The following is a 16,830-nucleotide window of genomic DNA, read 5'->3' as shown; positions in this document are numbered from 1 at the left end:
TCTTTTGCTGAAAAAGGGTTTGCTGAATTGTTGACAAAGTGAAGAAGGTCAGGAGAAGGTAGGGAAGTTACTTGAGAAAATGACCTCAGACAAAACGTGTGTCCATCTCCAACTTTTGCTCCTCAAAGACAACCAAAGAGGGTCTTTGCAAGATCTAAGATGCTGCCGCCCTGTGCACCTGCATTTACCCTTCCCATTGCAGCCTTGCTGTCCTCTGTCATGGAAGAGTAGTGCTCCAGAAAAACCTCAGTCATTGGTCAAACAAATTCTTGTTGAAGGCCTGCCCTTCCTGCTGAAAGCAGAAGAGAGGATCCCCAATGCCCTCTAAGAGCTCACCCCTGGTGGAGAGCACGGGAGGACACGTCGCTGCAGTAGACACCAGGCCCTTGCAACCATGTGCGGAGCCGTCAGGGGAGCACACAGGTATGGGGAGACCACAGACATGGCATACCATGGTCTGGAAGAATTTTCTCAGCACCGCTGGGCAAAGCAAGTTACATTTATTTTCATTGTTTTGTTTCTGAAATTCTACATACTGGTGCAATTTTCTTTTTCTGGTGCAATTATATGGTATTTGTCTTTCTCTGCTAACTTATTTCACTTAGCATTAGATGCTCTAGGTCCACCCATTTGCAAATGGCAAGATCTCATTCTTTTTACAGCCGAGTAATATTCCTGTGTGCATATATATGTATATATATACACACACATATATAAATACCACCGCATTATGTGTGTGTATATATATGTGTGTGTGTGTGTGTGTGTGTGTATACCACCACATCTTCTTTATCCATTCATCTATCAGTAGACACTTTGGGTTTCTTCCATATCTTTGCTGTTGTAAATAACACTGCAATAAACATAGGGATGCATATATCTTTTCAAATTAGTGTTTTCCCTTACTTTGGGTAAATACCCAATAGTGGATTTACTGCATTACGTGGTAATTCTATCTTTAATTTTTTTGAGGAACCTCCACACTGTTTTCCAGAGTGGCTGCACCAATTTGCATTCCCACCAGCATCTAGATGTGTCTCCTCAGGCAAGGAAAATGAAAGCAAAATTAAACTGGTGGGAATATGCTGAAATAAAAAGTTTTCACACAGCATAGGAAACCATCAACAAAACAACATGGCAATCTACTGAGTGGGAAAAGGTATTTGCAAATGATACATCCAATTAGGAGTTAATATCCAAAATATATAAAGAACTCATACAACTCGATACCAAAAACCAATCCACTTGGTTTGGGCAGAGAACTCCTCCAGATGGGCAACAGACACATGAAAAGGTGCACCACATGACTTATCATCAGGGAGATGCAAATCAAAACCATAGTGAGGTATCACCTCACACCTGTCAGAGAGTTAGAATAAAAAAAAAAAAAGAAAAAAAAAACAAGAAATAACAAGTGTTGGTGAGGATGTGGAGAGATGGGTTTAATAATTATTAAATAGGGATCACTGGGTGATTCAGTGGTTTAGCACCTGCCTTCAGCCCAGGGCGTGATCCTGGAGTCCCGGGATCGAGTCCCACATCGGGCTCCCTGCATGGAGCCTGCTTCTCCCTCTGCCTGTGTCTCTCTCTGTGTCTCTTATGAATAAATAAAATCTTAAAAAAAAAGAGGTTTACCTTCTGGAGGAAGTACAAGTACGGTAGCTTCATGGTCATATAGGGCCTAGGGCCCGGGTTCCTTCTGCCTTTAAAAAAATAATTATTATTATTATTATTATTAAACATATGGAAGAATTTAAAAAAAGAAAGTAAGGAGTACTTACATACCCATTTGGCACTTGCTAATGTTTTGTGAATTCACACCCTCTCTATAACCTACATGCTTTCCCCCTTGAACCATTTGGAAAAAAATTACAGGTGCTAAGATGCCTCACCCCTAGGGAAACAGACATTCTCCTGTATGACCACCTTTGTAGGTATTATTATACCCATGAGAACACTAATCCAGTGATGTCATGTAATAGGCAGTCCTCATTAAAACCACAGCACTTTTTCCTGGAATGTCTCCTACAGCTTTGTGTCATTGTGATTTTTCAAGATTCAGTCAAGCCTCACCCACTGTGTTTGTTCCACATATGTAATTTCTTCTAATCTAGAAGAGTGACCCACTCACCCCAAAGTTTTTTGTGGTGGTTTATTTTTTTTGAAAGTTCAGGCATTTATCTTATAAAATGTCTTTAATTATGTCTTTTTGTTTTTTTAAGATTTATTTGACACAGAGACAGAGTGCACACAAGTAGGGGGATTGGCAGGCAGAGAGTAAAGAAAAAGAGCAGGGAGCCCAATGTGGGGCTCAATCCCAGGACCCTGAGATCATGACCTGAGCTGAAGGCAGACGCTTAACCAACTGAGCCACCCAGGTGCCCCCAAATGTCTTCAATTTTGGACTTGTTCTCTAATGAATAGCTTGAGATGAGGCATTTTTGGCACCCATCTGTTGGAGGCACTATTGTGTAGAGCTTCCTTGTGTAGGAAGTACATCAAGAGTGCCATGCCAGCTGATCCCACTGCTGGTGGTGCTAAATTGGCCCCATCCCTGCATGAAGGGGTGACTGCCATGTATTTTTATTGAAAATGTACATTTTCCTCATTTAGCAATGAGGTGTGTGCTCTGTGGGTGGCACTTTGAAATGGTGTGATTGTCCTGTTCCCCAAATATTTTTACCCACGATTTCTAATAAACATCAAATGATCCTTTTCTGACTCAATTATTACATGGGGGGTTGCCAAATGATTTTCTACTTTTAACATCCCTTCTCAATTTATTTAGCTGGCATTCTTCTGTAAAGATGAGTGTTTCCTTTTTCACATTTTTAACAACTTGGTTTTAAGGTGTAAGGTTGTGCCTTCTTTGGATCTCTTAACTCAGAACAGTGTGTGCACATGTGTGTGTGGGTAGAGGGGGCGGTGGGGGGAGCCTGAGCCCTGAGTCACACACAGGCCTCTGCACATTCAGCCAAGAGTCCCTTCCACTCTCCACCCCACTCACTCCTCTGTACCCACACTTGCTTTTCTGATAATGCTTAGGTGCAGTCAGCATCTTCTACCTCAGGACCTTTGCCTGGAATCCCCTTACCCCAGGGGGCTGCATGGCTCACTTTACTCTTTTTTCTTCCCAGATGTCATCTTCCCAGATGGCCTGATCACCCCATATAATAGACCCTTCCATCTCCATTATTCTTTCTTACTCTCCTCTGTGCTGCTTCACAGTTCTTGTCAGCACCTGCCATATAAACGTCATGGGAACCGTGTTTTTATTTGGAGCCTAGTACGGAGCCTGACCCATAGAGGTACTCAATAAATATCTGGAGGTGAGACGGGACCCTTACATGAATGCATGTTTTGTAAGGCTCTGAATGAATCCAAAGATCCCTATTTCTCTTCACTGCTTCTTCCATACGACGACAGGGACACTCAAGCCCAGAACAGATATGGACAGCTGTTCTTCTGTCTCAGGGGTAACGTGTATTGCTAGCAGCCATTCACTTCCTGCCCACTCATTCAAGCCAGCAGAGCCATGAGATTATCCACCCCTCCTTTCTTTGACATGATTTTTGGGGAATAAAAACAAATCAGAATTCATCAACTGTGAACAAAATTGTCAACTGTGAACTGTCAACAGTCTGGTTTAAAAATAGATGATTGGTTGATGAAATAGAGTTGAGAAAGCAATTTAAATAAAATGTTAAAAATAATACCCAAAGCATGCCAGGCAAAGCAAAGAGTGTGGGGTGGCGGGGAAATGTACTCAGTGGAGACCTTTGTGGGCAGTGAACCAGAGAGAGGTTATTAGTTTTGCTTTACAAATCACAGAAGAGAAAGATTTACTGGCCGTTTGCAGTAATATTCACTCATTCCGACGTGTTGGTGTGTTATGCAAAATGGAAGGAAAGATTGGTTGGGAAATCTGCTAGCACATTTATTTTTAAATAGGTCAACATTTTGAATATTTCTGTCCATTCGCAAAGCCTTCACCTCCCTCTATCTTCTGCGTTTCTGTGAAAACTGGGGAAGACATTTGTCTCCCAGCAGGTTGAGGGGTATAGAAGCTTCAGGAGGTTATGTCTGTGTTTCTGTTTGTGTTTGTATGAATATGGGTTCCAGTACAAAGTTTAAATGTTGTTAATTTCTCACTTTCTGGGCTCTCCTTTATATAGTTAGGGCTGATGATTTATTTCACTACTTGATCATAAAATCAGTATAAAGTCTTGAATTTTTCAAGCGCCTAGGTGGCTCAGTCAGTTCAGCATCTGCCTTTGGCTAAGATCATGATCTCAGGGTCCTGGGATGGAGCTCTGAGTCAGGCTCTCCGCTTGCAGGAAGTGTGCTGCTCCCTCTCCCTCTGCCCCTCCCCCTGTTTGTGGTTTCTGTCAATTGCTCTCTCTCTCTCAAATAAATAAAATCTTAAAAAAAAAAGTCTTGGGGCACCTGGGTGGCTCAGTGGTTGAGCGTCTGCCTTCGGCTCAGGTCGTGACCCCAGGGTCCTGGGATTGAGTCCACATCGGGCTCCCTGCAGGGAGCCTGCTTCTCCCTCTACCTATGTTTCTGCCTCTCTCTGTGTGTCTCTTAGGAAAAATAAATAAATTTTTCAAAGTCTTGACTTTTTCATACTTGCTATTTTTTGCCCATGTGTCACAGCTGATTATTTGGCCAAGTTCTGTATGTCCACTTGCCCAAATCCTAAGGCTGCTATTCCAAGGTTTGTGTGTCTTTCTTTCTTTCTTTCTTTCTTTCTTTCTTTCTTTCTTTCTTTCTTTCTTTCTTTCTTTCTTTCTGTCTTCCTTCCTTCCTTCCTTCCTTTCCTTCCTTTCTTTCTCTTCCTTCCTTCCTTCCTTTCTTCCTTTCTTTCCTTCTTTCCTTTCTTTCCTTTCTTTCCTTCTTTCCTTTCTTTCCTTTCTTTCCTTTCTTTCTTTTCCTGAGTCATCTTGGCACAAAGATCTGTGTTTTATAAACCTAGGACAAGGCATCTCCATTCCTTAGAGACTATCTCTTTTTAAACATCTGCGTGGAAGGTGTATTAGTTTCCCAGGACTGCACTAACAGAGTGCCACAAACTGGGTGCCTCAAATAATAGAAATTACTATCTCACAGCCCTGGAGATAGAAGTTGGAAGCCAAGGTGAGGGCAAGGTTGGTTCTGTCTGAGGCAGTGAGTGAGCATCTGTCTCATGCCTTTCCTTAGCTTCTTGTAGCCTCGGGCATTCTTTGTATTTTTTTTTTAAGATTTTACTTATTTATTCATGATATATATATATATATATATATATAGAGAGAGAGAGAGAGAGAGAGAGAGAGGCAAAGACACAGGCAGAGGGAGAAGCAGGCTCCCTGCAGGGAACCCAATGTGGGACTCCATCCCAGGATTCCGGGATCATGACCTGAGCCAAAGGTAGAAGCTCAACCACTGAGCCACCCAGGTGTCCCTCAGGCATTCTTTTTTGATGGCCATCTTAACCCTGTGTCACTTCACACCTCCATCTTCCCTCTATGAGGGTCTGTCTCTGTGTCCAACTTTCCACTTCATATAAGCATGCCAGTCATATTGGATCAGGACTCATGCTCTTGAGCTCATTTTAAGATGATTATCTGTATAAAGACCTTCTAAGATACGGGAGTTAGGACTCCTAAATATATTTTATGAGGAATATAATTCAATACATAACATAAGGTGCGAAGTTGTCTCTTGTAGAGGGTACGTGGGAGCCAGGGCAGTGGTGATTCCTCTCTGCTTAGACCCATTTCTAATATGGGCCAGGGCTGGAAGGGCTCCTCCCCACAGGAGGCAGTGACCATCTGAGGGGTCTTTACATATATTCAGTGTATCTCTTTCCCCTTTGGTGCAGGAGCCCCAGGACATGCCTACAGCCTTGGCTTCTTGGGAGCTTTGAGTAACTGACTAGCTCTCCACTCTAAATCCAAAACAGTCATTTATACCTCTTTGTTCCTCTTCTCTCCCCACAGTTTTTTCTAAAAAATAATTTTTTTTTTATGAGTGCTCCTTTATTAGTTCCCAAGAATGTCATTTTGTCATTTTTTAAAAAAATTATTGTTTTGTTTTTCACTTTTCTACTTCCAAGCCACAGACTCTAAGGGGTAGACTCCCAGTCTACCCTCTTTAAGTCGGAGCTCCACAGACACTGTTCTGACATGGGTCAACAAAGCCCGGCTGGTGCAGGTGGATTGCCTGCATCCCTGGTACCTCCAGGGCAGATGTAGAGGGGCTGATAAATGCTACCCAAGCAAGTCCTTACTGCAAAAATCACCATCCATGATTTTGCCCATTTGCAGCTCTAGCTCTGAGCACACCGTAAGAAAGAAGGTGTGGTAATTCTGGAAGCTTGTCCTTTGGGAAAGGAGCCAGTGATGTCCCTGTGGTGTGGGGATACACTTATTTCTCCCTCCTCACGTCTCTGTAAGGGAATTTGTACTCCCATGCTCTGCTCCTGCTGCTGCTTTCCCAAGGAAGGCTGCGCATGTCCTGATTGGAGGGAGTCTAGTGTCTCCTGGGTCAGGAGCACAGGATCACTGCATTGGAAAAATAACATGGGTTGCCTCTTTTTTCTCTTGGCTCTGTTCTTTTGGCAGCCTGATACAGAAGGGCTAGCACACCTGCTTTGTGTTTTCAGAATCTGTGTATACACAGCATAGGACACACTTCTACAAAGCCTGGCCAGGTCTGTGCATTTTCTCCACTTGCAATTCCAGATGAATGTCTAGGGCTTTCCCAAGCATCTGTTTCTGGCAGGTTGGGAGAAGGCATTGGAGTCCTCTGCTTGGCATGAAGGTCTGTCAGAGTGTGCAGCCCGGAGTAGCAGGAAGCCCTGTGTTTTGGAAGTTATCTGGCCCCCATGAGTAAAGCTCGTGTAGTGACCACCTTTCAGCCTCTAACTCTTCTTCTCCAGCAAGAACCGGGGAAGTGGGGGTGGGACTTTGGGAAGTGCTGTGGGAAGGGGACATATGTATGGTGCCCTGAGGATGCCTCTGCCCAGGAACAGTCCAGGTCTCAGGTTCAGAGCTGGGTACCCTATCTCCTTGCCCGTGGGTAGCCCGTGTACTCCCACTTATTCCTCCTAGCGACTTTCCCCAGGAGGTGTGGGTAGAGCTTGGTTGTCACTTTGATAGAAGCATGTAAACTTTGTTTTTATATTTTATGATGAAATATTTGATACATAAATGTAAATGTCTTATTTATATAAGTTGCCAACCCCAACAACAAAAGCCTCAGAAGGTTCTATGAAGCTTGGGAAAGAAACCAGTCTCAGGTTTCAGTGTTTTTTTCTGGGTTCCTGTCTGATGCCATCCTCCTGCCTCTGCTCCAGAGGTCGCCCCTATCTTGGTATTTGTCACCCTACCTCCCCTACATATTTATACTCATTTATCTATCTTTAAATAGCATGTGTTGAGCTTTATAAAAAAATGGAATTCTAGTCCTTTGAGCTTCATTTAAATGCCACATACTGTCCTGGAAGATAAAAAAAAGCAGACCTGTGCTCTTGTAACGTGGATATTTTAACTGGTGCAGATAAATCTTGTTTTCTGTGGTGGCACCTCCCTAAGGTCAGGGAAGAGGCCTGGCTGCCTCCACAGATTGTGACAGCGGCTGTCCCCAAGACAAGAAAGCCAAGTTACTCGAATTACAGTCCACAAGGGCTTTCAGGGGAAGCCAGGCCACCCAGGGGAATGAGCGTTCTGGGCATCTGGGGAGCAGATGGACAAGATTCCTACTGCGGTGATGGCCGGGGATGAGCCAGGAGGCTGGAAGGCCATGTACTGGATGTGGAGCTCACAGGGAAGACTCAGGCAGCAGGTGTGGGGCAAGGATGCTTCGCCATGAATGTGTTGAATACCAAGCTCCAGCCCCTGTCTTCCTTGTACAGGTGGAGTGGGTTACTCCTGGTGACTGGGACAGAGGCTTAAAGTGGCACAGTGATCACTTTCTGCCTTTATCATTTTGCATCTGTTAACTGAACACCTACTGTGTGCCCAGGGTAAGACAGTGACTTAAACTTTTTCCAACTATGGTAAGTACCCCATGGTCTACCAGGAAGTCAGTGCTACTGCTACCTTTGGCTACATTATGCTGTCCTGACAAAGGATTCCCAAACCCCAGGGCGTATGGCAAATAACATATGCTAATCCCTTGTTCATATTGCGTGTTAGCTGTGGGTTACCTGCAGCTCTGTTCCTTGCCCTCTGCCCTCTGGGCCCCAGGCCAGAGGAACAGCCCTTAACTGGCTCATGTCCTTTTGAGGGTAGAGGGAAGAGCAAGAGAGGTAATAACCACACAGTGGTTCTTCAAACATCTGCTCACACCTAGTCTGTCTCGCCACCTCACAGTCCACAGGCAGAGCAAGGCTGGCGGGGACCAGTGTCAACAGGGAGGGGAAGCCCATTTTCCCATGGAGCGATGAGAGAAGTATAGACTCCTCCTTCAGGGAGGCCAGAGGATGTTTGGACAGAATATTACAGTCTTTCATAGAGACAAACAGGCAATTCTAGTAACAGCAGGAGAAGGCTTTATAGTATGTAAATGTATTAATCTTTAACTTTATGATCAATTTTCATATATTGTTGCCCCTAAATTAGCTGTGGGGATTCTGTTGAGAAAACAGTTGGAGAACTGCAAGCCTGAAACAGGATTGTTCCAGAGCACCAGGGCAGAGGGACGAGGCGAGACTGCCCATAGCAGCCTTCTCTCCAGCCCTGGGCACGTGCACACAGCCCGCAGTATTTGAGAAGAAGCTTCTTACACGGGCAGCCCACCTGCCCGCTTGCAGCCTTCCTCCTGGTGCATCTTCTATCCATCTGTCAGCAGGCATGTCCTGTCCCTGTGGGTCTTTTTTGTGCCACCTCCCTCTGTACCTGTGACTCCTGCCTCACTCCACGATCCTGGCTACACAGACTTTAGAAGGATGTGTTCTGTTTTGTTTCCTCATTAAGTCTGATGAGGTTGGAGGCCTGGGCCATGGCTGCCCCTCATACAGTCCCCACTGCTCCTACAACCACACGAGGCACATACTGGACACCTAACAGATACATACAAAGGCAGTTGTATCAAGGAGAAGTCATCACCCCGTGGGCTTGTCTGTTGCTCTCTGTCCATAAGCTAGCCGCCATGTGCATGACAGTTGAGGTTGCAGAGTGACCCAGTACACCTAGAGCCAGGTTTGAATCACTCTTGTCCTTGGTTTGTAACTGGTGTGGGGACTGAGCAGCTCAGCCATCACATGAGCCGGTATTCATGTCCTCAGGTGTGTTGCTTTGCACATGCTAGTGGGCTTTTCAGAAGTATGCATTTGTGTTTTCTAAGGACAGGGACTATATATCCTCTTCCCATCCTTTTAAAAGATGCCAGATGGCCTCTGATAAGAACTGCACACAAAGTGGGTGCCTGGTAAATGTTGCCTGTTTCCTCTTCCTTGGAACCTCCATCAGATACACACATGGTTCTAGGCCTCTAAGCCTTTGTAGAAGTCCAATTATACACAGGCCTGGATCCTGGGAATATGAACAAAAAAAAAAAAAAAAAAAAGAATGAACTGTCAGGCAATTGAAATCCAGGCCAGTAGCATCTTGGGGTACTGTATGAAGTGTCTGCTCTTTCACACCCATCCACGTGGCAGGATGTGGGGGATCAGAATCCACCCTGTATGAGCATCATGATCTTTCACGGGTTATTTAACCTGAATCTATTTCTTATCCCTGAATGTCAGGATCCTAAAAATGTTGCTGATTGTTGTGCTCTTTTGCTCTTATAAACAACATCCTTTCTGGCCTGTGTTCTGAATCAGTTGCAACTTGACAATTAAAGTAGAAGAAAGAATTAAACTGGTGGAAAGCGGCCAAAATAATACCAGTGTGGGGATCCCTGAGTGGCTCAGCGGTTTAGCGCCTGCCTTCAGCCCAGGGCCTGATCCTGGAGACCCGGGATCGAGTCCCAAGTCAGGCTCCCTGCATGGAGCCTGCTTCTCCCTCTGCCTGTGTCTCCACCTCTCTCTCTCTCTCTCTCTGTCTGTGTGTGTCTCTCATGAATAAAAGAAAAAAAATACTACCAGTGTGACTGATACAGGGTTGACAAGAAGAGATGCTAGCTTTTGGGCTTCACCATTGAATCTGAGAATTGGATGGGTGCTTGCACCCAGTCCCAGGCCAGAGACCCCCATAGGCGTCCTCTGGAGTAAGGACTGTGTAACACTCAGGTTTGGGACGGTTGAAACAAAAGCTTCTGGTCCTTGCTTGTTCCCGATGGGAGGAGCTGGGTCTCATGTACATCACCCAAGTGTGCTGACGAGGTGGTTACTGTGCCTTGGGGCCCAGGGGGAGCCTGTGAGCAGCTGAGAGGGCCCAGGATCCCTGTGTTGGGGCAAAGGGATAGAGACAGGATTGCGGGGGGTGGCCTTCTGCTAGGTGGGTGAGCCTTTGTGGACTTCCAGGACTCCAAGATATCGTTGCAGGTGAGTACTTGTATTAAGTTACAGTTGCGTTTATCACTGACTACAGTAAGTGCCATGTAAAATCACATGCTCTGCAGTGATTTTAGATGTTTCTCCAGGCATTTGGGAAGACATAAAAGGTCGTTTCTTATTTAGCCTTCTGCCATTTGGACCTTAACTTGAGAGAGACCCCTTCTTTCTCTGCCTTTGCTCCCAGGAGTGTGACTGGTTGGAGAGGCACTGGCTGCTTCCTGAGGAAGCCAGGGAGGAGTCTGCTTGGCTGCATTCTTAACTCCTGTTCTGTTTCCCTTTGCAGTGCAAGTTGGAGTTCCATGCTTGTTCTACTGGCAAAAGCCTCAACATCCTCTGTGATGGGCCCTGTCCGTGTCTCCCGGAGCCTGAGCCATCAAAACACAAGACAGAAAAGAATGGTGAGTGGGATTCCAGGAGAGCCCCTGGAGGGGTGTTGACACAGCCATGCTCTGCCCCCATACCAGGAGCTGGCGCTGGGCAGAGCTGTTGGAGCTCATGTAGGGGAAATGGAGGAGCCTGGTGAGTGCTCCAGCTTGGTAGGAACTTGAAACTGAACTGCCTTCAGCTACCATTAAAGATAAAGAAGAGCTAAGAGTCTTTGAATTCTATTAGACCAGGGCATGTACTGGGTTCTTGGAGAGGTCAAATTGGCTATAGCACGGGAAGGGCAGGGTTTTTTAGCATCTCAGCTGAGGGCCTGCTCTGTGGTACATCCGGGGCTTCCTTGAACTTTAATGTCTAAGCCGTTTGAACTTCTCAAGGCCAAGCTTCAAAACGGAGACTGCAGTGATGTCACAACGGCGGGGAGTCTTCTCCCCAAAAAGGATTTCTTCATTAATATAGCACGCTCAGAATGCAGCATGGAGCCAGAGGATATATAAAAACAAAAATTCTCCAGGGGCAGCTCTTTCTCTTTCATGGCTGAGAGGGGCAGGAAAGGTTGGGCCTTATTTGGATATTTTAGTGATGGAGAAAGGAAGGCTGTCCCTCTGGCCTTGGCCCATTTTTGAGCCCTCCTTAAGACCCAAGATGGAAGTTTGCATTAGCCTTCTGTGGAGCTGGGCTTTCTTGGCTGTAGCTGCTAGTTCCATGGAAAGTGTTGCACATTTCTGTGTGCATGTGCATGTGTGTGTGTGTGTGCATGCGCACGCGCAAGCACACGTTTCTTCTAAAGCATCTTCTGGAGGGGCGGGGATCTATAAAAAAATAAAATAATAAAATAAAGCATCTTCTGTTGGTAATGGGAGAGGGTGATCAGGGTGTATGTGTTTAGGCATTTCCCTCTTTGTGGGTCGTATTGACTTTTTCAGGGCAGATCGGTGAGGTTGCTTGGATGTGCACGTGTTTACAGCGGTGGTCACAGGAATATTATGTTACAATGCTCTTTGGAAGATTTGGCTCAGAACATGGAAGGACTTGTAAGCCGGTAATAGGGTCACAACTAATCCCCATAAATTCCTCTTGGTTCCAAGATGCTGATGGTGCTGTCTTTGGGCCTGATTCATTTAAATAACTGCAGTGACAAATGTTCATTCATGTACACACACCCCCTTGGAGTATGGTCCGAAAACCCAAAGCCCTGGTGTGAAGCAGTGACAATATCCAGAAAATTCACTTCTGTCTGGGGATTTCTTAATAATCCTAGAAATTTCAACAGTCTCTGATATTTGCAGTCTATTGTTTCCCGCTTTGGTTTACTCTCCTATTTTGAGGTGAGGAACCCAAACCAGGAAAGTCACTTCCACCATTTTGCCTGTGATATCTCTCCAAGGGGGTGAATTCACCTCTCCTCAGGGGCTTCCAAATCTATTTAGGCTTCCTATTTGCCATGGTAAGGTAACAGACTGGTTTCCTGGGAAGTCTCCAAATGAAGTACAACACCTCTTCTTCCCTTCCCTTCCCTTCCCTTCCCTTCCCTTCCCTTCCCTTCCCTTCCCTTCCCTTCCCTTCCCTTCCCTTCCCTTCCCTTCCCTTCCCTTCCCTTCCCTTCCCTTCCCTTCCCTTCCCTTCCCTTCCCTTCCCTTCCCTTCCCTTCCCTTCCCTTCCCTTCCCTTCCCTTCCCTTCCCTTCCCTTCCCTTCCCTTCCCTTCCCTTCCCTTCCCTTCCCTTCCCTTCCCTTCCCTTCCCTTCCCTTCCCTTCCCTTCCCTTCCCTTCCCTTCCCTTCCCTTCCCTTCCCTTCCCTTCCCTTCCCTTCCCTTCCCTTCCCTTCCCTTCCCTTCCCTTCCCTTCCCTTCCCTTCCCTTCCCTTCCCTTCCCTTCCCTTCCCTTCCTTTTTTCCTTTTCTTTTCTTTTCTTTTCTTTTCTTTTCTTTTCTTTTCTTTTCTTTTCTTTTCTTTTCTTTTCTTTTCTTTTCTTTCTTTCTTTCTTTCTTTCTTTCTTTCTTTCTTTCTTTCTTTCTTTCTTTCTTTCTTTCTTTCTTTCTAGTAAACTCTATGCCTGACATGGGGCTCAAACCCCTTACTCAGAGATAAAGAGTCATGTGCTCTACTGACTGTGCCAGCCAGACACCCCAAGGCTTATCTCTTAATGGTGGGCTTTGTCACACCTGATTAAATGAGATTCACTCCCAAATAGGACACTCCAGGTATAGCCTTGCCTGTACCATGCATTTGTTTAATCATGTTCTGGTAGAAATTAGAACAGATTCTTACTGAACCTTTGCAAGTTACTGCATTGCCATTAACAGTAAAGAGACTTAGACAAGAGTATTGTCTGCGAATCCTGAAAGGTCAGTGAGAACAAGAATGCCATTTAAAAGTGTTTCATTTGAAAATGTTTGAAAAAGCGTGAACTACAAGATTAATATATAAGAGACAAAGCAGGAAGAATGAGAAGGGACCTCATAAACCTATCAGAAATGATGACAATAAAAAGTAATACCAACAGTTTTCCAAAGCGAATAATCAAAATTATATCCCCTTCATCAGTTCTTTCAGTCCTGTGTAATTATTTTTTGTTCCACTGGCTCCTGGGTCAGCAGTTGGTTTTTATGAAGTCATCTGCCTCTGCACCCAAAGGAGCCCTGGAACTCCATACCGTGTCTCGTATCATCTGGCACTTGTCTAAGAAATATCACCCTGGAAGCTTACAGTGATGAGTCTGTTACTTGAAGTATCGATCAAACTCAGTACAGTTCTTTGTGAGAGGCTCTGAGATTGTCCTCCTTGGTTTAAGACCCACTTTCTGGGCTGTGACTTACTGCAGAGTTTTTGTTGTTGTTGTTGTTGTTTTGTTTTGTTTTTTTAATACCTGCATGAGGGGGAAGCAGAAACCACTTGCTGATAAGACCCAATGGCTACAGTTAATTTATTACATACCCAACAGCCTCCTCACAGAGAACAGTATAATCCCCTATCAGGGTGTAATGCTTAACTATTTAATACAGATTTGATCAGCATTCATCTGGAGGATAAGGATGTACTGTGGGCAGTGAAGGCAGTGATAAGTCCCCAGGGTCATTATCTGAAATGAAACCTCTGACTTGGTTACACTTTACCTGCACAGAGTGGAGGGAAGGCCAACTATTTCCTTTGATTTGGCAGTTCTCTGACGAGGCTTTCACAGGCAGGTAGAATGAAAGGGACAGAGAGGGTGCAAGAGAGAGGTCGGAGGTGAAATGATGAGCAGTGACCTCACAGAGGCTGTGGGCTGTGGGAGGGGAAGCCCGTCCCTTTCTGAGACACGTCGGGGCTCCGTACCATGTCAGGACAGTCCTGCTCCTGTGCCTCTTGCAGAAATGATGTTTGGTGGTCTTGCAGACGCAGGTGTGTCAGGGGTGTGGCAGTTGTGGTTGGCATTGATGACGTTCTATTGTCAGTCTTGTCTCTCTTTTGAACTTTGGTTTCTTGTGACAGTAATGGTGTCACATCTAGATAACTTATGCTAATTCCAGGACGTATCTAATTTCTGGGAAATAAGAGGTTGGCTTCTGAGCTCTGAAATTGCTAGGAAGTGGCTCCTTCTGTTGTCTGTCTTTGGTATCCAACTCCATGAGCTGTCGCCACCTTCACTTAGCTGGCTGGCAGCGTGCGTGCTCACTGCGTCCGTGGAAGATGGCGATTCCATCGTGAACTGTGCTTACCACAACTGGTGGGTCAGACCCAGTGCTCTTTCCTTTATGTCCTGCTCTTCTGGGTTTACTAGTCCTCACACAGCCCTTCTCTGGCCCCCTTCAGGGCCACGGAAAGTTGTAGACATACTTCCATAAACTGGTAGTGTCAAGCAGGACTGGTGAGGTTGCTATGCCAGGCCCTCCGGCCTTGGATCTGCTTGACAGCCACCTCCATGTTAGGCAGAGGACATTTCCATAAAGCTGGCCCTGAATGGGATACCCAGTGGGTGGGAGAGCACAGGTCCTCTTTGTCACCGGGGCTGTGCATCTGTCTGTGGTTTCACAAGTGCCTCTTTCCTGCCTGGAACCCAGAGTTGGGTTGGACATAGGAAGAACAGCGGTGAGCAGAACCTTTCATGGGGGCTCACCTGCCTTGATCTGTTTGTGTCTTTTCTAAAATGTCACTTCTTGTAGCATCAGCTTGGACCACTGCAGGATGTGTCGAAGGTATGTGAGTGCCAGGGGTAATGCTTTGTCCTGTGAATCTCAGAGTGCTCTGCTTCTTCCAGCCTTTGGTCTTTGAATTAGAATATACTCAGTTCTTGCACATCAGAACTCTCTCATCTCAGCTTTAAGTTTTAAGAACATTTCTAGAAAGTCAAAGTGAAGTGGTTGATTATTCTCTTGATTTTTTTTTTTTCATCTCTCCTTTGACGTGGTCCCTGAAGACATTGTAGAAGGTACAGTCATCCTTGGATATCCAGGAATATTTCCTCCCACACCTCTCAATGACCTCATGACCCTGGACAAGTGACTTAATAAAGCTTAAAAAAGCTTTTTAAAATCTCTCATCTCTGTGTTGCCAGCCCCTAGAGTATAAAGAAGCAATTGTCCAAAAAAATAGAAAAAAAGAAAGAAAGAAATTGAAAAGAGGGAGATGAAACTGAAATCTCATGTTAAACCTGGATTTCTGCACTTATTTCTAAGAGTCTTCCCAGAAAGATTCACGTTGAATATCTCTTGGTGTTGTCCAGTCATCAACAGCCAGCCCAGTTAGGAAGTCAGTTCTTACATCTGACATTAACTCTTTAGCTTAGGGGCTATTTCTGCTGCTTTTTCTTCAATCCTTAGTGAAGGAGGTGAGGAAAGTGACGTGTTTGCTTCTGGATTTCTTCATAGTGGTTGAGAATTTGAGGGGAATATAGTCTCTTCCCATGCAAGTCCTTAGGATACATTTTAAAACTCACCAACATTCCCCCGCCTCCCAGCTGAACCTGGCTCCTTCTACCTATCCTCCCTTTTATCCAGAAACAAAACACCCCGTCTCCCCTCAACCTGGGCTTGGCAGCCTTATTCCATCTGAAGGAGGGGTTTGAGGCTCCCCCATCACTGAGGTGGAAATTCTGCCGTTGTAGGATATAGCATCAGGAAAAGATGTCACTTTTCTTCCATGCTGTGTTGAGGGGACCCTTGTGTTCCTAAAGATGCCTTGGGTTTCCCATGAGGACCAAGGGAAGGCCAGAGGGATGGGGCCTCAGACTTCCCCCAGAAATGACTCTGTCTTTATGCTTTACCACATTTCACTGCATCTGTAGGAAAAGAGTTTGACCTCCAGTCATCTTTGTGCTGGTCCCATGTACCAGTGGAGGAGCCTGGAAGGCCCAGTGATAGCGGGAACCTTGCCTGAGGCCAGACTGTTGATGGGCCTGAAGCTCTCTCCTAGCCTGAGCCTCTGGACTCCCAGGCTAGTGGCTCTGTCCAGCTGCCTGTGCACCCTCCAGGGGGTGACGTCACTTGCCCAAATCTTGGAGCATCTCCAGTCAAGCTGAGAATGTCACTGTGTTCTTTCTCCACAAGTAGCAGTGTTTCAAAGGCATTCCACAGAAGCTGTCCCACTTCCCTCTTCCTCTGTCTTTGGAGGAGGAAGCAGCGAGAACATCACTGTCTCTGAGCACAGCTCTTTTGCTTCAGTTGCCATGGATTAGCTTTGGAGAAAGGGAATATGGGTCAGCAGGCAACCTGGCGTGCTGGAGAAGGCTGGGACACTGTCATCCCCTCCCGGGCCTGATGTGTGCGGGGGAAGTAGGGGGAGGGTGGGAGGCGTGAGTAGTTCAGGCCAGGGAGGAAAGGGTACACTGCAATAGATCTTTCTAGCAGGGCGTGCTGAAGAGGGAATAACAGCTTCCCTGCCTCTGAGCTATTTGAAACAGTAGAAAAAATAGTCTACAATGATTTTCTTTTCTCAAATGGTGATTTCAACCCCAGGGCTAGATTCTGGGGGAAAAAAAGTCCTGG

At 45.7% G+C, this 16,830-nt stretch overlaps 1 protein-coding gene across 2 annotated transcripts in view; it reads left to right on the top strand.

Annotated features, from left to right (window-relative positions):
* Positions 1–16,830, top strand: part of SPOCK1 (SPARC (osteonectin), cwcv and kazal like domains proteoglycan 1) — a 499,879-nt gene that overhangs the window by 397,783 nt on the left and 85,266 nt on the right. For both annotated transcript variants that reach the window (XM_072841120.1, XM_072841121.1), the window contains one exon: positions 10,767–10,881. In XM_072841120.1, the coding sequence (XP_072697221.1) occupies positions 10,767–10,881 (115 nt within the window). The remainder of the gene's footprint in view (positions 1–10,766; positions 10,882–16,830) is intronic.

This window comes from Canis lupus, chromosome 10 (genome assembly GCF_048164855.1).
Source record: "Canis lupus baileyi chromosome 10, mCanLup2.hap1, whole genome shotgun sequence".
Taxonomy (NCBI): Eukaryota; Metazoa; Chordata; class Mammalia; order Carnivora; family Canidae; genus Canis; species Canis lupus.
The sequence above is the reverse complement of the archived record's forward strand: the minus strand, read 5'-3'. Positions and strand labels throughout refer to the sequence as shown.